Source organism: Papaver somniferum, chromosome 2, assembly GCF_003573695.1.
Source record: "Papaver somniferum cultivar HN1 chromosome 2, ASM357369v1, whole genome shotgun sequence".
NCBI classification, from domain to species: Eukaryota; Viridiplantae; Streptophyta; class Magnoliopsida; order Ranunculales; family Papaveraceae; genus Papaver; species Papaver somniferum.
This window is the reverse complement of record NC_039359.1, coordinates 113,523,363-113,544,730: the sequence shown is the minus strand read 5'-3', so window position 1 is coordinate 113,544,730 and position 21,368 is coordinate 113,523,363. Positions and strand designations below refer to the sequence as shown.

Below are 21,368 nucleotides of genomic sequence, written 5' to 3'. Positions count from 1 at the left end.
GGAAAACGACACCAAACGCGAACCTAAGCCTAAAATTTTGACTAGAACGAGACCGATAGGGTAACGAGCTTAACAGGAAAGTCATTCGAAAAATATTGGTTACTCTTTTAAGCATACTTCGAAGTTCTTGACGGTTTCTGTAAGTTGAATGCGTGACTGCGCCGCCTTGTAATACCGGTGAGGCCTTGGGTATCAAAGCTCCACCGAGCTTCCCTCGCCTCTATTCAACTTACTTTGACTCGGATTGATTCCAGAGGGGTTTGCTTAAATTGTAACGAATTCCCGTTCGAAGGATTAGAAGCTGGTCTAGAAACAATCTAAGTGGAGCCATCATGCTTTTTGTTTGCTAGAAATCAGTAGGTTTGCTGTGGTGGAGTCAGCCTTGTTTGTGTTTGCATAGAACATCCCTTCCGTTTTAGGACTTTTCTTTTTGATTTTGTTTTTCTAGTGTATGCCCGAAGTTTTTAAACGGGCTTGGAAAAGAAACACTCTAGGTCGTTTGATTAGTGACAAACCTAGTAGTTCTTCTTGTGAAGGCGGGGAGCTCGAAGACTCTTCTTTTGAGAGCCCCGTTTTTGGAAACTTCAGTTTTGAGAATCTGTCTCTTCGTGAGGAAAGTACCCCTAGTACTCCTAGTCCTTTGGTAGTGCCAGAAATGGCAACTTTGAAAGCTTTGCTAAACCCAACTAGGACCTCTCGTCCGTCTTGTATCAAGTTAGCTGAAACCGAGGCAAATTATGAACTGAAACCTGGGACTTTACAGATGCTCCCAATGTTTTTAGGGAAGGAGAATGAGAACCCCTATTTTCATGTTAGGGAATTTGAGGAAGTTTGTAGTACTCTGAAAATTAAAAACCTAAGTGATGATGCGTTGAAACTTAGGTTATTCCCCTTTTCCTTAAAAGATAAAGCCAAATCTTGGCTGTATAGTTTGGACTCTGAGTCAATTGAAACCTATGACCAACTTACTTCTGCCTTTATACATAAGTTTTTCCCAAGGCATAAAACATCGTCTATTAGGACACAAATATGTACTTTTGCCCAACAAGAGGGAGAATCTTTATATAGGTACTTAGAAAGGTTCAATGACTTGATATCTCAATGTCCTCATCATGGTTTGGAGAAGGTTAGGTTAGTTCAGATCCTCTACGAGGGTTTAGATATTCAACAACAAACCATGGTTGAGTCCTTATGCACAGGTGGGTTTGAGAATAAAACTGTTGATGAAGCGATGACATTTTTGAATGAAATCGCCGATAAGACCCAACAATGGGAAAATAGTAGGGAACCCCAGAAAACAATTCTTCTAAGTAGAGGAAATGTTAATAGGGTAGAAGGATCTCATGAGTCAGATGCCAAAATAGCAGTATAGCCAAAAGGTTAGAAGCCTTAGAATTAGGTCATTCTAGTGGTAGTAGTGAAGAAATGAGCCTTTTTGGGAAGGCCATGCTGTTGAAGAGCAAGCCAATGCTCTTTATAACAACACTAGGTTTGATAACCGACAGAAGTTTGACCCATATTCAGAAACCTATAACCCTGGCTGGAGAAACCATCCAAACCTTTCTTGGTCCAAGGGCCAGAATCAAGGTCAGTCTAGTAATGCTCAGGTTCCCCCAGGTTTTGTCTATACTAAGAATCCTTCAGCTTCGGCACAGTTTCAGAACCCTTCGGATAAGAAGATTATGAGTTTAGAAGAGTCTCTTGCTTTTTTAACTCGTAACACTGTGCAGTTTCAACAATCTGTTGCTCAAGGTTTAGAAGAAAATAAGAGAATAGGTCAGGCTAACTCTCAGGCTATTTCTGAGTTGAAAACCCAGGTTAGTCAGATAAATGAGTCTTTAAGAGAAAGAGGTAAGTTTCCTAGTTATACTCAAACCAACCCTAGAGGAATTAATGAAGTAGGTTAAAGACCATCTGATCATGTGAATGCTATTAAAACCCTTAGGAGTGGTAGAGAGATATATAACAAGGTTTCCATGCCTGATAGTGAACATGCTGTAGTTTACCCTTCTGAACCAGAAACTGAGGAGACTGATAGAGTCTCTAAAGAGACCAATGAGGGTCATATTGAGCCCGGCTTTGTCCCTAGAGCCCCATTCCCACAGCTTCTAGTTCCAACTAAGAGGGAGTCCAATTTTAATGATATATTGGAGGTTTTTAAGGGGGTAACTATCAACCTTCCGCAACTAGATGCAATTAAGCAGATTCCCTCTTATGCCAAGTTTCTCAAGGATATGTGTACGCGAAAGAGAAAGCTTAATGTCCAGAAGAAAGCCTTTCTAGCTAGTCAGGTGAGTTCTATTATTCAGAATACCACTACTCCTAAGTATAAAGACCCAGGGTCCCCTACCATTTCTTGCACAATAGGTAAATACTGTGTTGAGAAAGCGTTGCTTGACTTAGGAGCTACTGTGAACTTACTACCATATCATGTGTACCTTAAGCTAGGACTTGGTGAGATGAAACCTACCCAGATGACACTCCAGTTAGCTGATAGGTCCGTTAAAATTTCTCGTGGTGTGATCGAGGATGTTCTCATAGAGGTTGAAAAGTTTATTTATCCAGTGGATTTTGTTATCCTAGATACCCAACCTGTCCCTGACCCAGAGAACCAGATACCGATAATTTTAGGTCGCACGCTTTTAGCTACATCCAATGCGATCATTAACTGTCGAAATGGTATTATGAAATTGTCTTTTGGTAATATGACTATTGAGCTGAACATTTTTAATATTAGTAAGCTACCCTCTGAACTAGATGACTCGAACATAGAAGAGGTGAAAATGATAGGAACATTAGTCGAGGAGTCATTACCAAACACTTTGTTAGAAGATCCATTAGAGAAATGCCTAGCTCACTTTGGGATTGATTTTGATGATGATAATGTGATTAATGAGGTGAATGCTTTGTTAGATTCAACCCCTTTGTTAGATACTAGTAATGGATGGAAACCTAAAGTCGAACCACTACCAGTTTCTAAGTCTACCATAGTTCCTTCGTTAGAAGAGCCTCCTAAGTTGGACCTAAAACCATTGCCAGATTCCTTGAAATATAGGTTTTTAGGCCCGTCTGAGACTTTACCTGTGATTATTTCTTCCGTCTTGGATAGTGACCAGGAAAGTGGGCTAGTAACCTTCCTTCAAAACAACAAGGAAGCTTTAGGGTGGACCATAGCTGACATTAAGGGTATAAGTCCCACTGTTTGTATGCATCAGATCTATTTAGAGAGTGATACCAAACCTTCTAGGGAGATGCAACGTCGACTAAACCCTAATATGAAAGAGGTAGTTCGAAACGAGGTCCTTAAGTTGTTAGATGCAGGCATTATCTACCCCATTTCAGACAGTAAGTGGGTCTGCCCCGTTTAGGTTGTTCCCAAGAAATCCGGTATTACTGTAGTCCAGAATGATAACAATGAGTTAATCCCGACCCGAGTGACCACGGGTTGGCGTGTTTGTATTGACTATAGGAAATTGAACAAGGTTACTAGGAAGGACCACTTTCCCCTTCCCTTCATCGACCAGATGCTAGAGAGATTAGCTGGACATAGTCACTACTGCTTTTTAGATGGCTACTCTGGATATAATCAGATCGTTATTTCCCCAGAAGACCAGGAGAAAACAACTTTTACCTGTCCCTTTGCGTATAGACGCATGCCTTTCGGGCTTTGTAATGCCCCTTCGACTTTTTAGCGTTGTATGATGAGCATATTTTCTGACATGGTAGAACGGTTCTTAGAGGTCTTTATGGATGATTTTTCGGTGTTTGGTTCGTCTTTCGATGAGTGCTTGCATCATTTGTCACTAGTGTTGACTAGGTGTAAGGAAAAGAATTTAGTGCTTAATTGGGAGAAATGTCACTTCATGGTTCGTTCAGGAATTATTTTAGGGCATATCGTATCTTCTAAGGGTATAGAGGTAGATAAACCCAAAGTTGACCTTATTAAGACTTTACAGGTCCCAAAAACCGTAAGAGATATTAGGTCATTCTTAGGGCATGCAGGTTTTTATCGTCGATTCATTAAGGATTTTAGCTTAATTTCTAGACCTCTTTGCAATTTGCTTGCAAAAGCTGTTAAGTTTTTCTTTGATGATGCTTGTTTAGAGGCTTTTGAGAAGCTTAAGAATTTACTCACTACCACCCCCATAGTCCAGGCACCCAACTGGAACCTACCCATTGAGATCACGTGTGATGCTTCAGATTATGTTATTGGTGTTGTGCTAGGTCACCGAGAAAACAAATTACTTCATGTGATTTACTATGCTAGCAAAACTCTGAATGATGCCCAGTTGAACTATACCACTACTGAGAAGGAACTGTTAGCCATTGTGTTTGCCTTAGACAAGTTTAGACCCTATCTCTTAGGTTCTAAGATCATCATATATACTGATCATGCTGCTTTGAAATATCTTTTGTCTAAGAAGGATACAAAACCTAGATTGATTAGGTGGATCCTTTTGTTGCAAGAGTTTTCTCCAGACATTAGAGACAAAAAGGGTTCCGAAAATGTTGTAGCAGACCACTTGTCTAGGCTAGTTGTTAGTTCCCCTGATGATTCCCTTCCTATAAGGGATAGCTTTCCTGATGAACAATTGTTTTTTGTTACCCAATTACCTTGGTATGCGAATATAGTGAACTATCTTGATACTGGTCGAATGCCCCAACATTGGGGTAAAAAAGATCGTTCTAGGTTTTTAGCTGAGGTTAAGCACTTCTTCTGGGATGATCCTTATTTGTTTAAGTATTGTCCAGACCAGATTATTAGGAGATGTATACCTGAGAGTGACCAGTCCAGTATTATTTCCTTTTGTCATGATCATGCTTGTGGGGGTCACTTTAGTGCTAGGAAAACTGCATCTAAGATATTGCAGTGTGGATTCCATTAGCCTTCGTTGTTTAAAGACTCCCACAGTTATTGTGTGACTTGTGAACGTTGCCAGAAATTAGGAACCATTTCCCGTAGGAACATGAAGCCCTTGAAACCTATTTTAGTTGTGGAGGTCTTTGACGTGTGGGGTATTGACTTTATGGGTCCGTTTCCTAATTCTTTTGGTAACTTATACATCCTTGTCGTTGTAGACTATGTCTCTAAGTGGATTGAGGCGGCTGCGTGTAAAACCAATGACCATAGGGTTGTGATTGAGTTCTTGAAAAATAATATACTTACACGTTTTGGTACACCGCGAGCTATAATTAGTGATGGAGGGTCGCACTTTTGTAATGGACCTTTTAGGCTTTTGATGAAGAAATATGGTATTACACATAAGGTAGCTACCCCGTATCATCCACAGACTACTGGTCAGGTAGAAGTTTCCAATAGGGAGATAAAATGTATATTAGAGAAATATTTAATCCTAATCGGAAAGACTGGTCGTCTAAGCTTACTGATTCCTTATGGGCTTACCGAACTGCGTTTAAGACCCCCATTGGAATGTCACCTTATTGACTTGTGTATGGAAAGGCATGTCACTTACCTGTTGAGTTAGAACATAGAGCTTATTGGGCTGTTAAGCAGCTAAATTTTTCACTTGACAAGGCAGGAGCCCATAGGAAACTCCAGCTCAATGAGTTGGAAGAGATTCGTAGAGATGCATATGATAGTGCAAGGAGTATAAGAACAAAATGAAACTTGTGCATGATAGAAATATCTTAAGAAAGTCATTTTCTCCAGGTCAAAAAGTTCTTCTGTATGATACCCGCTTGCATCTTTTCCCTGGGAAGTTACGTTCTCGGTTGACGGGTCCTTTTATTGTTCGCACTGGCTTTCCTCATGGAGCTGTTGAGATCGAGACACCGGATGGTAGTAGTTCTTCGAAGGTTAACGGTCAGAGATTGAAACCCTTTTTAGAGACCTTCCCTACAGATGATATTGAGGAGGTCCCTCTGGAGGACCCTGTTTACCCTTGATTGACCATCGAGGCGATTGTATGTTGTTGTATATTAGTTTTTGATTTCTCTCTTCACCCAGGTACTATCTTTCCGACTTCTCTCTTTACTAATTCCTCATGTTACTTTACTGTTTGGTATTGCTCTTTCATTAGAAACATCGAGGAAAATGTTAGATTTAAGTTTGGGGGTGGGGAAGAAACTTTTTGTTAGCTTTTAGTTGCAATAAATAAACTCCAGAGCCTAGAAATTTATGCTTATTAAGGTTGGCACTAACAAATCTAAGTGGAGGGGAACATCTTGGTTATAGGAGTTGAGGAACCAATCTGATTAGATGGAAACATCTAAAGAGTCTATTCATAAAAGCACAGAGCTCAGGTGTTAGAATTAAAAAAAAAACATGGTAGTTTCGCCATATCTCGTTGAATCCTAATCCTTCTGTTTTTATTTTTTTAAGTGATTTGGTGGGGGACACGATTCAAGTTGTTATCTTTGCTAGGGTGGAATAGAGTGATTGAGATAACAAAAAAAAAAAGAGACCAGACTATTAGACCAACCGGAATAAATTCAATAAAGTCGACCACTGGCGCTCTTGTATATGCCAGTTGTGTTGACCTAGAGTTAGGTTTATCGACCACTGGTTCCATTGTATATGCAAGATGTGTTGATATTGGTCAGACCGGTATCCCAGTCCATTAGGATAGGTTCACCTTGGCAGAGGCCTTCAGACAGATATGGGAAACACCGTTCACTTTTAACCATCTCTTTATCCATCTTCTTAATCTTTCCATGTGATTGGTTGACTGCGGTTATGATGTATAGATACTATCTGAGTAGAGCTATGTCACTTATATATGAATTTTAGTATGCTGAGTGCAAACTCGTGTACAACAATTGGAATTTCACATCAGGGTACTTCCTCCTGTAGTCAATGAGAGTATGCCAACCAAGGAGATTATTTAGTTCCTTCCAAGGTTCTGCGTAGATAGCTAGGGTCTGGAGTAAAGGTTTTGTGGGTACACCTCTGGTAAACCCTCCGGAGACAACACTCCGCCGCTAGGGCCACCTAGCGGTTTAACGGCTTGCTGCACGTGCTAAGTGTAGTCATTTTTATTTTGTAGTTTTGATTTGCTCGAGAACTAGCAAATAATAAGTTTGGGGGTGTTGATAGACGCATTTATGTGTCTAATATGTCTCAATTGTATGTATTGTTAGTGCTCGATTTTGTATTTATTTGTTATTTTATGTCTTTGTAGGTATTTATAGAGAAATAAGCTCTTGCGACAAAATTGGCTCGAAAAGTGGTGTTTTACACCCCAGGATAAAGTCTAAAGGCACCCCAAAAATGCACCGGAAACACCCCAAAAATGTGCCGGAGAAACCCCAGAAAAATTACTATTTACGCCCAAAAATTACTATTTGCACCCCATAAGGAAAGTGCTAAAGGGAAACATGTACAGGATTAGGGGGAGGAAATCTTCTTCTCAAATTCAAAACCAATTTTGGCGGGAAAACATTTCACTTCACTGCAGATTTTTCGATCGGATTTTGGAGGAGTTTTTGTGCGATTCAATCGCTGAAACTTCATGGGTAGTTGTGATATGTCCTAACAGAGCTGGTATGGGTGTTTGTTTCGATCAAATTTGGCTGGATAACTTGGTTTAATCCAAACAGGGAGTTGGAGGAAAAACACGAGCTTGCACGAGTTGTGAGGAATTTAAACGTGTTCTTCTCATGTTTGATGACTCGAGCAACACTTTGGACCTTGACAAAGATAAATAAGGAGATTTTGCAGATGTAGAAACGCGTGAGAAGCTAAATCAGGGAAGAAAATATTCACAGAATATTTTTCATCAAGGTCGAGTTAAGAGAGAATTATCTTGAGTTATAGCGAGATTTCTTGGTGCTACTGGGTATAAATAGGTTCCTAGGATCACATAGAAGCGTGCTGGAGAGTTTAGAGTAACAACAGAGGAGATTGATCGTGTTGCAGAGAAAACTTTTCTGCTGCTGCTAGGAAGAACACGAAGAACAAAAGACCACCAGAGGCAGTCGTTTATCAACAGTGACAACGACAGACACACGAGAGTCGCAGAGATACAACAACAACAGTTCTTTTCTATCGTTCTTTGTAACAGTGTTTTGCAACAATTATAAACGTTGCAAACACCCGATTTTTCATTATTTTCTCTCCATTTCATCTTTGTAAACAAATTTTGAGCATGAATAAATACTTTGACCAAGTTTATACAATGATGATCTAAACCCATCCTCTGGGGCGACGGAGGAAGCTATTTCGCCAATAAAATGTGGTAATCTCTATTTTATTTAATTTATGCAATTATTATATGATTATTTGCCTTGATAAATAAATAGAAAAAAATGGTTTTTGTTAAACAATTGTTATTTCAATTGATGGAGCATGCTAGCCTAGGGTTTTGATTTCCCATACTTTCAATTTACAATTGTTATTTCTAAAAAAATCAACTTTTGCAATATTTTAGAATCAATTTGAATGAAGGATTTGCATAATTATAATTAGAGAATATAAAATCACTTTGATATTGGTAATTGGTGGAATCCATAGCCCCAGTCTTCTCCATATTTTTCATATCACTTTTATTTAAGTTTCCTATATTTTTATTTAAAATTAAGTCTAAAATCTGCTTTCACAAGTCTTGAACGAATCTTATTACTACAACAACTTTGAAAACACATCAGTATCCGAATGACATGTTCGAGTAGCCTATTTTGCATAACTTTTCGATATCTAGTCAACGGTACTGGTTTCGTATCTAGATCGTTGTTACATTAATTGCTAATAATTAATGTTCGTGTTAAACTAATAGAGTTATGGTCGGCTAAAACGTTGTTTGACTAGTCTAATCGCGTTGACGAGCTCGAGGGTCCTTACAGTGACATACATAATCGCATAAACGAGTGTTAGGAACTCGTGATTAAGCACTACGACGTATATCATACCCATGGACGTCATCCTTAACAAGTGATGGCGGTTGTTGTTCGTCAGAATTAGTTTCCGCTATAATCGGAATACATTTCATTTCTACAGCAGAAGTAGGAGCACTGGATGTCTCAAGAAGTAGTTCAGGCAAGCTCCCCCTGTCTTGCGAAAGGGATGTGTCAACAGTAGAATCCATGTCGTGTCCAGTTGTCGACGATTCAAGTAGCACATTTACATTAAATTTTGTTTGTACTTCTGAGCAGTCTTGAACTTGTGATGATGTATGGAATGAATCAATATCATGAGTAGAATCCAATGTAATCTCCTTGTATGGAAATTTACCTTTAAAAAAAAAAAAAACTAGATCACGAGACACAAAAAAATCCTTATTATCCAAATCAAAAACCCGCTAACCTTTTTTTCCATGAGGATAACCAACAAAAATAGGTTGTCTACTTTGTGGATTAAACTTATTCTTATCACGCGGCGCAACACTCGTATAACATAAGCATCCAAATGTGCGAAAATTATTATAAAGATGAGGCTTCCTATGCAGCAGTTCATAAAGACTTTTGGCACCAACTAGAAAGTATGTCTGCAGTTAATAATATATAAGCAACATTTAAGACACATTCACCCCAAAAACGAATAGGTAAATTCCCCTGGAATCGTAAAGCACGTGTTACATTCAATATATGACGACAATTGCGTTCGACACCTCCATTTTGTTGTGGTGTATCAACACACGATGTTTGAAAATCAATTCCATTTTCAGCAAAGAATGAAACCAATGGTCGAATTTTCGTACCATTATCACTTCCCACCATTTTAACTTGTCTATCAAACTGTGTCTTTGCCATAGTACAAAAATTCTTAAAGATTTGCACCACCTCGGTTTTGTGTGCCATCAAGTAAACCCAAACACACCGGGAATAATCATCGATAATATAAAGAAAATAGTGTGCACCACAAGAATACTTAGTACGATAAGCCCCCTACACATCACAATGAGTAAAACAAATAAATCATTGGATTTATTTTGGACTAATGGGAAAACTATCACAGGTCTGTTTGGCTTTATAACAAGTATCGTGGGGTTCGTTAAGGAATTTATGACAATCAACTTTATTCATACCAAAAAGTAAAGATACAATCTTATTGGATGCGTGAACCAAACACCTATGCCATAAATAATAATTTTCTCCTATAGTTACCCGATTTGCCGTAATTAGAGTACTTTGGAAAATATAGACCCCATCTTGTTCCTCACCCACACCAATAAACGTCCTAGTGGTTCCGTCCTATATCATACATAATTTATCCGTCAATGTGACAATGCATCTCATATCTTTAATCAAACATGCGAAAGAAATCAAATTGCAATTGATATCTAGAAAAAATAAAACATGGATTAATTTCATATTATTTCCAAACACCACAGTTCCTTCCTATTGAGCAATTGAGTATGTACCATTCGTAAGTTTTATGGAAGATGATCATATTTTATGTGTTTGAAGCAAAAAATCTTTACTTCCTGTCATATGTCTTAAAGCCCCTGTATCAAGTATCCATTTACTAGAAAGGTTTTCCTTCAAACTCTTCTTATTCGAAGAATTAAGCATATTCACAAAAACTTCCCATTGTATATCAGTGAGAGTATTAACAAGTGCTAATCGATCTTGTGATGAAATAGGGTTGCCACTTGAATTTACGTAAGTATTCGTAAGTGTATTATAAACAACAGCTTGTCCATCTTGTTTGCATGTGTTTAGATCTGAACTTTTCTGTAGCACCTTAGGTCCATATCCAATCGAAAAACGCCGCTTTAGGTTATCCCAAAGTTACTTGACAGTCTCATAATAGTTTACCAAGAAGCATTGAATTAACGCTCCACCAATCTTCAATATTTGAAGCATCTTCTTTAGGTTGAGTAATCTTTCCGTCCAAAAAGGATTGTTTTTCGTCTGGATCGAAATGCATTGAGCATTCATCAAGACCATTGTTCATAATTATCGCCGATCAACTTCTCCGAAGAAATCAACATACCCGTATGATCTGAAGGATGTAAGTAATTCGGTGAAATTGAATCAATTTTAGAAGTCGATTTTCTTTCACATCCATAACGCTAAGCTTTGGCGCACACAATTACACAAATGAAAAATTAACTTCTGATTTTCAATTATTTAGGTTATTTCGATTATGGTTAAGATGCCATGAAAAGATGAGTTTGGGAAGATCAATACTTATTATTTCAAACTGTTTTTTAGAGTTTTACAAGAGCCTTTAAATAGAAGAGATTAAGGAATACAAATTTAGCTAACAAAATCTCTAAAATAATCTTCTACTAACTTTATTCATTACCTTTTTTAACATAGCTAATATTAACCGAATATATATACAACAAATATGTACAGAAGTATCTCGTATATCTTACTAGTTACTCAGTGCATGACTATATCCAGCAACCACAATGCAGTTATCTACAATACAAATGCGTGTAGCAGTGGAAAGGATGTTTCCTGATTAGCAGAAACCATATCAGTTCATTGTGAGTCTTTCCAATGGAAAAAAAATGTATACGTATGGTACATTTCATGAATAAAAAATGTATACGTATGTGAGATCAAATGGGCGCATCCCCTTGTGCCCTCTTCTCACTCCATATAAATCATAAATAATAATAATAATGTAAACACAAAATTGGTTAAAAAGACCAAAATCAACAATCCTGAGTGAAATGGACTTGTAAAAATAGATATTGTTTGTATGAACATGAATCAAAAAAATATTGTCTATTAACCAATTTGGGAAATCTTCCCAGAAAAAAAAAAACAAATATTGTTTACCTAAAATATCCCTTAAACAAAGGAAATAGATTTTGAAACACTGAACTCTGTTTTTTACCATCGACTGAAACTTCAGAAATATCACTATGACCTGCAACTTCAATTACCCACCTGAAACAACCTCAAGTCAATCTTTTATTTAAGCCCCACACAAAAACAAGACAATAATTCTTCAACTACAGCATAAAACAAACATCAACACCCTTTATATCATGCCCACCTGCAACTCAGTCTACACCCCATGAGCAAACAATACCTGAATCAACTGATTTCTCTTCAAATCCCATGATTCACCGTCTTTGGATATCGTCATAATGGTACTTTGAAGCAGGAACCAAATCCACGTCAAGGGAGGACTAGATAATTTCTTTTGTGTACAGGAACTACAGGGATAATCCTTACCATCGTTCAATATAGCTATTACCAGATGAAAGGTGGGAAATCATATTTCCAAATCAATGTAAGAAGCACAAAACCAAGCACAATCCTTATGGTTATCGAAACCACATATCTGCAAATGTCATCATTACATTGTTATAAGACCACTGCTTGAAACAAAGAATACAACAAGAAGACTGCAGGGAGCAATGAAATAACAGATTCCAACCGTCTTTCACAGTTTAAAACTGGATGAAACTGATTTTCATCATGCATATTCCGATAAAAATACAGTTATATCAGAGTCTATGACTAGATGAAATTGGTTTCCTCCTGCATATTATAACGAAAATAAAGTTATATTACATTCTACAACTAGATGAAATTGGTTTCGTTCTGAGTATTTTGACGAAATTAAGTTATCTCAATGAGTAAACTATATGAAACTGGTTTCATCCTGAGTATTTTGACGAAAATACGATTATATCACAGTCTATAACTAGGTGAAATTGGTTTCATCCTAGTATAACATGGATGAAAATAATTTCTGGTCAATCCAAAAGAAAATGATATTGGTTTCATCCTAGTATAATATGGATAAAAACAATTTCAGGTCAATCCAGAACAGGTGAAACCAATTTCATCTTACTATCAAACATTGATGAAATCAATTTCAAAACAAACTATATCAATACATATATCTTTCATGAAATTAACGCACAACCAAAAATCTTAATTAATTGTAAAGCTAGTTAAACTAAATCTCATAATAATAAAAACATGTTTTTCCTAAAATCAGAATCAAAAACTTGAATTAGGGTTAAGAAACTTACGTGTATTCGTCTTGAAATGGATGGGTGATAACAGCATAATACTATTCGTTTCAACAAATTAGCGAATTAGAAAAACATAAATCACAATCGGTAATGGTGGTGACTGTGTCGATGATGGAGTTCATTCAGTAATGATGGTGACAATTTGTATCCAGTTGATATCTGTAATGGTGATGGCGGCAGTGGTGAATCCGAGAGAGCTTGGTGGTATTAGTGTTTGTGGTGGTGACGATGATGGTCTTGTTTGTCGATGGCGATGGTGGAGAACTCGGAGGAAGTTTTGGATCTGGTTTTGATGGGGAAGAGGAAGAAGGTAATGAAGAAAAATGGGTTTGTAATGGGAAATGGGAAAAGATAATAAAGAAGAGGGGGTATAATGGTCTGTATGATTTTTTTTTCTTAATTATACATCTCACCTAGACCCTATTTTTACCCGTCCAGTTGAACCATAAATAACACTTTCTTGGTCAAATGACCCATTCACTGTAAAATAAATATGTAACCAAGAAGATATCACTAAAGTATCAAACTTTGAATTCATCGTTTAGATTATGTAAAAACTTAACGCCGGAAATATAAAATAGTACGAGAATAGCATTGTCAACTAAACACCGGTTCTAAATAAAATGTAGATCCAAGTCCCAACCCCAATGGAGGCTGACGGTATAAAGAGTCGAATTGTACCCTGATTTTTTTCCGTTTATTATATAAGAGGAAATATCCGTGGACAATTTTATTTGAACACTATCTTACAAAATTTGCACCAATTTTTCTTTAGACCTTAGACTTTAGACTCTTACAACAACAACAAAAAAATGACAATCCGAGATACCAAAACTTACCATCTACGTATTTTAATTTTGACCGTCATATCTCAACTGTTGATATTCAAAGTGATAAATGGTGGTGTTATACGTCTCAGATTGTGTTCATTTTTTATAGGATTGCCGAGTTTCATAAAAAATAAAAAAGTATCACCAAAGTATTGCCTCCAAGTTCATCACCATTTGGACTCTAAGAATAAATTTGATAAGATATTATATTAGAGGAAGTATCCATGGACTCTTAGATGGACACTATCATACGTAATTTGTGTCATTTTTTCTGCAAAACCCAAACGACAATGAATCTAAATCTAATATTTTGATGATACATTCCTCTTATAAGATAGTGTTGATTATAAGATAGTTTTGATGAATCTAAAAATAACATAAATCATATATGATAGTGTTGATTTAAAAGTGTTCACGGATCCTCCCTCGTTATATTATCCATTTTATGATCACTTTGCTTCGATTATACTTCTCATGCTTTTGAGAATAAATAGTGAATCACATGGGTATCCAAAGGATGTGTCTCTTCTCTAGTCCACTGTAGATTTCTTACCCATAAAAGAAGAGCCTTTGCTTTTTGTCGAGGATCTCAAATTTGGCAAATATTAAGGACCCGTTTTAGGTCCCTGTGGCTCTAGTTCACTTGTTATATTATAGATTTGGAAAACAAGCCTAATTTTCTCTTCTTATGGAGAGGGATTCATCAACACGTATATGCTATCCAAAACAAGAGGGTCCACTTAATAATGATGTGCATATACATTATGCTCCAAGTCTAGTCAAAGAACAAGCTAAAATCCAGAAGGTTCCAAGTTCTAACACAAATTGGAAGCTGAAGGAGAGATAAAACCATGCTTTTAACTGTAGAAAAGAGAACCCCTAGATGAAACCAAGGCAAGAAAGAAATGATCACTGTTTCTGAGCATGGCAGAAAAACCCACAACTATCCCATCTTTGCAAAGTGGAACCAACCCAAGAAAATCCACAAGACCAATGGTGAGAAGCCATTTCATATGCTAATGAGGATATGGTGACATGGACTCTAAAAAACATAGTGGCATCAGAGGCTCCATGACTATTGGGAGCTGGGATGCAGGAGTATTGGGTAATGAGCCTTAAATAACCTCTGACAAACATTACAGAAAAAGAGTTAAAATTGTCAGATGGAATCCAAATAACTGAATCCTATTGGCTGATGGATGATTACCTTGTACCTTTATCCTCTGTGCGAGCATAATCCAAATAATCAGTAATGCCCCTTTTGTCAATATGTTCTCCTTAACAGATAATACTAAGTTTCCAAAACGCTATAAATAGAGTCATTCATCACATCTCCTTCCACAGTTGAGCGCTACTTTCCCTCCTTTATCCACACCTGAAATTCAAATTATAACATTTGTATTAAATCAACCAAAGTAATCTCAGCAATGACAACTTCTCTACTTTCATCAGCTGTCTCCATCCACAAAGAGGTCTGTACAACTACAATGCCATAAGACTCGCAAATTTTCCATTACGACTGTGCAGTTTGATAATAGTATCAGTTAGTATTAATTACAAGAGCCATTACAATAGATGTCTGTCGTGCATCTAAAACGTGGTTTGGTAACATTGTTTTCTAAATTTATTTCCCTTTTTCTGAAACTGAGAGACGATTTGAAATTTACAATGGGTTTTGTTCTGTGTACACAGGGAAAGTCACTTGTGTCACTGAAGGAAACAAGTTTCATGGGTACTTCTGTTTGTGAACATCTGAATACTGAGTTCAAGCCAACCATCCTGAGGAGCAAGGTATACAGAATACTGTCGCTTAAAACATACTGGAACTGATCACTGTACTAAGGGTATTGCAAACACAATGTAACACATAAAAGAAGATTGAAACTTAAACTGGAATAACTAATAAAGTGGTAAACAGAGATTTTCATCTCAGGTGTCTTGTACTCTGTTTGTAAAAAGAATCCAGGTTATAGATAAGACACAAAAGTGTTTGATGATTATACAGATTATTAAAGTCAATTGAGTTGTTTCATTTGATAAGTTTGACATAATATGCAGAGAGAACGTAATCAAAGGAACGGAAGCATTAGAGCACAGACAGCAGTTATGACTCCAGCTACGAACCGTGCATCACAAGAAAAGAAGAAAACACTAAGAAAGGGAAGTGTGGTGATTACCGGAGCCTCATCAGGACTTGGTCTTGCCACGGCAAAGGCACTGGCAGAGACAGGGAAATGGCACGTAATAATGGCCTGCAGGGATTTCCTGAAAGCTGAGAGAGCAGCTAAATCCGCTGGAATGTCCAAGGAGAACTACACCATCATGCACCTTGACCTCTCTTCCCTTGACAGTGTCAGGCAGTTTGTGGACAACTTCAGGCAGTCAAGTAGACCACTTGATGTGCTAGTAAATAATGCAGCTGTCTACCAGCCCACTGCAAGAGAACCAGCTTTCACAGCCGAAGGGTTCGAGCTCAGTGTCGGAACTAACCACCTAGGACATTTCTTACTATCCCGGTTGCTAATGGACGACCTAAATAAGTCTGATTACCCATCTAAGCGCCTCATCATCGTCGGCTCCATAACGGGTATGTCCTTTCCCATTAGAATCCTAACAAACTCACCAATGATCAAAACGTAAGAAACGGAACAAAATGGCATGTTGAGGTAGTATACAAAATTTTAAATTTGGTGGGTTTCAGGTAACACAAACACATTGGCTGGTAATGTACCTCCAAAGGCCAACCTAGGAGATCTTCGTGGACTTGCAGGAGGGCTGAACGGGTTGAACAGTTCAGCAATGATTGACGGAGGAAACTTTGATGGTGCCAAGGCCTACAAGGATAGCAAAATCTGCAACATGCTCACCATGCAAGAGTTCCACAAACGTTACCACGAGGAGACCGGAATTACATTTGCTTCTCTATACCCTGGTTGCATTGCCACAACCGGCTTGTTCAGGGAGCATATTCCATTGTTCAGAACCCTTTTCCCCCCATTCCAGAAGTACATTACCAAGGGTTATGTCTCGGAAGAAGAATCTGGTAAAAGACTTGCACAGGTAAGAAAATTACCGTTAAGAGTCAATCAAAGAGAAACCAGAATAATAGTAATATAGTTACTTAAATAATAATGCTATGGATTCTTGCTACAGGTGGTAAGTGATCCAAGCCTAACCAAATCAGGTGTCTATTGGAGCTGGAACAAGGATTCAGCTTCTTTCGAGAACCAGCTATCCCAAGAGGCTAGTGATGTTGACAAGGCACGAAAGGTGTGGGATGTCAGTGAAAAGCTTGTTGGGTTGGCATGAAGAGCAGCTATGCTCACATAACCCACAAGGTCAGAAAACAAGATAGAGAGCAACCATAAGGGAAGAAAGACCTGCAGAACATCCTGGGGGTCTGATTAGCGTATTCTAATTGTTCATGTAAACAGCTAGTATAGCCGAGCAATAATGAGGTCCTCTTGTAAAACTTCAAATTTTGCGCCAAAAGAGCAATAAAGTACCTCTTGAATTTCAATTAAAAATGTAGTATCAATGCAGTTTCAAATTTTATAATGTACACAAGTCTTGCATGCTTGAACACCATCAGTCGGAGGTGACATGTGATTCCAGGATCAGAACATCAAAATCAGCCCCTAATTATTCTTTAAATTTATCTCGTATGTAAATGCACTCAACCCAACCCAGGTGGATTTGAACACGTTCTTTAACGCATGATACCATAACCACAAGTCAGATGACAAGATAGATATCAACTATAAGGCCAACATAAGGATGAACCCTTAAATGCATACCAAATCTGAGATAATCTACTCACATCAGTTTCGACATAAAGTTACGTTAGCATAACCCAATAACCCATAGCGAAAATCACTCTGGAAAGTTCAAAAATTTATGCAAGTTGAAGATAACTCGTACAATCAATGAAGAAAATATAACTACATGTACTTCACATTTTAAATGCACTCAACCCCCACCAGGTAAATTTAAAACGTTTTTTTACTGCTTGATAACCACGAGGTCAGAAGCCAAGATAGAGATCATAAGGCCAAGATTAGGATGAACACTGAAGTGCACACAAATGGGAGATAATCTACTCAAATCAGTTACCATGTCAGGTGGTCTAGGGATCTGATCGATATAAACTTTAGCACATAATACACTAGCCTACTGTGACTATCACATTGGAAAGAGTCCATAAATTTATGTTCAAGGATATATAATCCAGTCAGTATAGAATAGAGTAACTTCATACAATCGATGAAAACATCTTCACGCATAGATGATACGATGTTATATGATCTTGAAATTGGGTCTATCGGATGAACAAAAAGATCATGAACTTGAATTAGCTGAATATGTCCCGATTCGTGAACTTATGTTCTTTCTTTACACCATGTAGTGCAAACAGATCGAGAGTGAAAATATGTACTCAACTGTAAAAGGAAACTTTTTGGATTGAGAGCTGTAAAAAGAAACTCCCATTATGGAGCCTAGGCAAGAAAGAAATGATCACTGAGCATGACAGAAAAAACCCACAACTATCCCATGTTTGCAAAATATAACTTACCCAAGAAAATCAATACAACCAATAGTGAGAAGCCATTTCAGCTTATGAAGATATGACTCACATAGACTCTAAAGGATATAGTTGGGCTCCATAACTGTTGGGAGCTAAAATACAGGAGTATTGAAGAATGAGCCCTAAATATCCTCTGCAATGTATCCTAAGCATTATTGAAAAGGAAAAAAGAGTTAAAAAGTGTCAGAAGAAATCTAGATAAGTGAATCTTATTGGTTGACAGATGATGACATGGTACCTTTTATCCTCTATGTGGGTCCTACATAATCCTGTTAATCCATAACATTTTGTCAATATGTTCACCTAACAGACAATGATGTACTATGTTTCCAAAACACTATAAAAAGAGTCATTCATATATCTCCTTCAAACAGTTGAGCACTACTTTCCCTTCTTTACCAACTCCAGCATTTTGCTATATCCTGAGATTGAAATTATAATATTTCAATCAACCAAAGTAACCTCAGCTATGGCAACTTCTCTACTTTCATCAGCTCTCTCCATCCACAAAGAGGTCTTTTCAACTATAATGTTATGGCGATTGTGCACACTACAACCATATTAGATATTCCTCATAATCAATTCCACATAGTGACATACCTTGTGTAGTGACATTGTTTTGTAGATTTATTTAGCTTACCTTTTCTCAAAGAGTTTGTCTACTTCATAGTTAAATTGCCTATAGAAATGATTATAGAACTTACAGTGTGCTTTCTTCTATCTGAGCAGGGAAAGTCACTGGTGCAAAAGGAAACAGCTTTCCTTGGAACTTCTATTAGCGAGCATCTGAAGACAGAGTTCAATCCAACCATCATAAGGAGCACGGTATTATAAGCCTTTCGACACATCAGAACTGATCATTGTACTAAGGAAAACGTAAACAAATTTTAGGCAATAATAAAAGATTGAAACTTAAATTGAAAAAAAATATATATATTGTATCTATTTGCAAAAGAAGCCAGGATATAGAGATATAAATTGTTTAATGATCATACATACTCACTAGCAAATTCAGCTGATTGTCATATCTGTTTCCATTTCTTACTTCTCACTTTTGACATTATCCTACAGAGAGAATATAGCCAAAGGACCAGAAGCATTAGAGCCCAAACGGCAGTAATGACTCCAGCTGTTAACCGTGCCTCACAAGAAAAGAAGAAAACACTAAGAAAGGGAAGCGTGGTGATCACCGGAGCCTCATCAGGACTCGGTCTAGCCACAGCAAAGGCTCTGGCAGAGACGGGGAAATGGCACGTCATAATGGCCTGCAGGGATTTCCTCAAGGCTGAGAGAGCAGCTAAATCAGCAGGAATGTCCAAGGAGAACTACACCATTATGCACCTTGACCTCTCTTCCCTTGACAGTGTCTGGCAGTTTGTGGAAAACTTCAGGCAGTCAGGTAGACCACTTGATGTGCTGGTAAATAATGCAGCTGTCTACCAGCCCACTGCAAGAGAACCAGCTTTCACAGCCGAAGGGTTCGAGCTCAGTGTCGGAACTAACCACCTAGGACATTTCTTACTATCCCGGTTGCTAATGGACGACCTAAATAAGTCGGATTACCCATCTAAGCGCCTCATCATCGTCGGCTCCATAACAGGTTTGTCCTTTCTCATTAGAATTGTAATAAACTGTATTAATTAACATGCAGAGTTAGTAAACGATGTGATTTCAAACTTGGTGGGTTTTTAGGTAACACAAACACATTGGCTGGTAATGTACCTCCAAAGGCCAACCTAGGGGATCTTCGTGGACTTGCAGGAGGGCTTAACGGGTTGAACAGTTCAGCCATGATTGACGGAGGGAACTTTGATGGTGCCAAGGCCTACAAGGATAGCAAAATCTGCAACATGCTCACCATGCAAGAGTTCCACAGACGTTATCACGAGGAGACCGGAATTACATTTGCTTCTCTCTACCCTGGTTGCATTGCTACGACTGGCTTGTTCAGGGAGCATATTCCATTGTTCAGATCCCTTTTTCCTCCATTTCAAAAGTACATTACCAAGGGCTTTGTCTCAGAAGAAGAATCTGGTAAAAGACTTGCACAGGTGAGAAAATTACCATCTGAGTCAATCAAAGAGAAACCAGGATAATAACAATACAGTTACTTAAATAATAACACCATTGGTTTTTGTTTCAGGTGGTAAGTGATCCAAGCCTAACCAAATCAGGTGTTTATTGGAGCTGGAACAAGGATTCAGCTTCTTTTGAGAACCAGCTATCACAAGAGGCTAGTGATGTCGACAAGGCACGAAAGGTGTGGGAGGTTAGTGAGAAGCTTGTTGGGTTAGCTTGAAGAGCAACTTAGGAGATATAACTGGTAAGGGAGGAAAGACCTGCAGAACAGCCTTGGGTCTTGACGAGTGTGTGCTATTGTGTGCGTGAACAGCTAGTATAGTTGAGTAATAATAAGTTCCCACTTGTAAAATTTGAAAATTTTGCACTAAAACATGCAATAAAGCAACAAATATCTAATATCATGGCAATTTCAAATCCTATTACAGAAAATATACAGTCATGCTTGTTTCAAGACGTGTATCAGAGATGAAATGTGATATCGGAATCATTACAAAGAAACTCCCCTAATTGTTCTTTTAGATTTTATTTCACACATAAACACACATAACCCCCACCGGATGGGTTTGAACACGTCTTTCTTCATGACAGACACAAGGTCTGGAGACCAGATAAGAGAGCGAGCGACCATAATTCCTAAGTGCACACCAAATCTGAGATAACCTACTCACATCAGTTTCTACATCAGGTGGGTCAGAAATCTGATCAAGAAATAGTAACTTTAGGATAAACCATTAGTTTAGAGTGAAAAGCACCCTGGAAGGTTTCATAAAGTTTAAGCAAAATCACGGCATTATTATCCAATCAGTAGAGAACAACATTCTTTTAGACAATCAATGAAAATGTGCACACAAGCACGATGTTTATATTCATGCCCGTAACATCTTTCTGCTGACTAACCAGTAGAATCCTAAAAAATATAATAATGAAAAAACCTTCCGGAGTACTTGAACTTACAATAGATTA

At 37.8% G+C, this 21,368-nt stretch overlaps 1 protein-coding gene and 1 long non-coding RNA gene across 4 annotated transcripts; one reads left to right on the top strand and one right to left on the bottom strand.

Moving 5' to 3' along the window:
* The first annotated feature begins 15,084 nt into the window (after nucleotides 1–15,084).
* LOC113348845 (protochlorophyllide reductase-like) lies at nucleotides 15,085–20,855 on the top strand. 3 transcript variants are annotated; one of them, XM_026592729.1, is made up of 5 exons: nucleotides 15,085–15,210; nucleotides 15,431–15,529; nucleotides 15,797–16,325; nucleotides 16,440–16,798; nucleotides 16,892–17,294. In XM_026592729.1, exons 1-5 carry the CDS (start codon nucleotides 15,166–15,168, stop codon nucleotides 17,045–17,047), a joined length of 1,188 nt encoding a protein of 395 aa, XP_026448514.1. In that variant the 5' UTR covers nucleotides 15,085–15,165; the 3' UTR covers nucleotides 17,048–17,294. The 3 variants fall into 3 exon arrangements, with proteins under 3 accessions (XP_026448514.1, XP_026448516.1, XP_026448515.1); XM_026592731.1 differs by lacking the exons at nucleotides 15,431–15,529; nucleotides 15,797–16,325; nucleotides 16,440–16,798; nucleotides 16,892–17,294 and adding exons at nucleotides 19,053–19,148; nucleotides 19,395–19,923; nucleotides 20,016–20,374; nucleotides 20,467–20,855 and having other exon boundaries at nucleotides 15,151–15,210; XM_026592730.1 differs by lacking the exons at nucleotides 15,085–15,210; nucleotides 15,431–15,529; nucleotides 15,797–16,325; nucleotides 16,440–16,798; nucleotides 16,892–17,294 and adding exons at nucleotides 18,673–18,837; nucleotides 19,053–19,148; nucleotides 19,395–19,923; nucleotides 20,016–20,374; nucleotides 20,467–20,855.
* On the bottom strand, nucleotides 16,207–19,166 carry LOC113348846. The gene is made up of 3 exons (XR_003359797.1): nucleotides 19,028–19,166; nucleotides 16,470–16,778; nucleotides 16,207–16,348 (listed from the first exon to the last, which is right to left on the bottom strand). It is a non-coding gene; the product is annotated as an uncharacterized LOC113348846 (long non-coding RNA).
* Nucleotides 20,856–21,368: the final 513 nt, after the last annotated feature.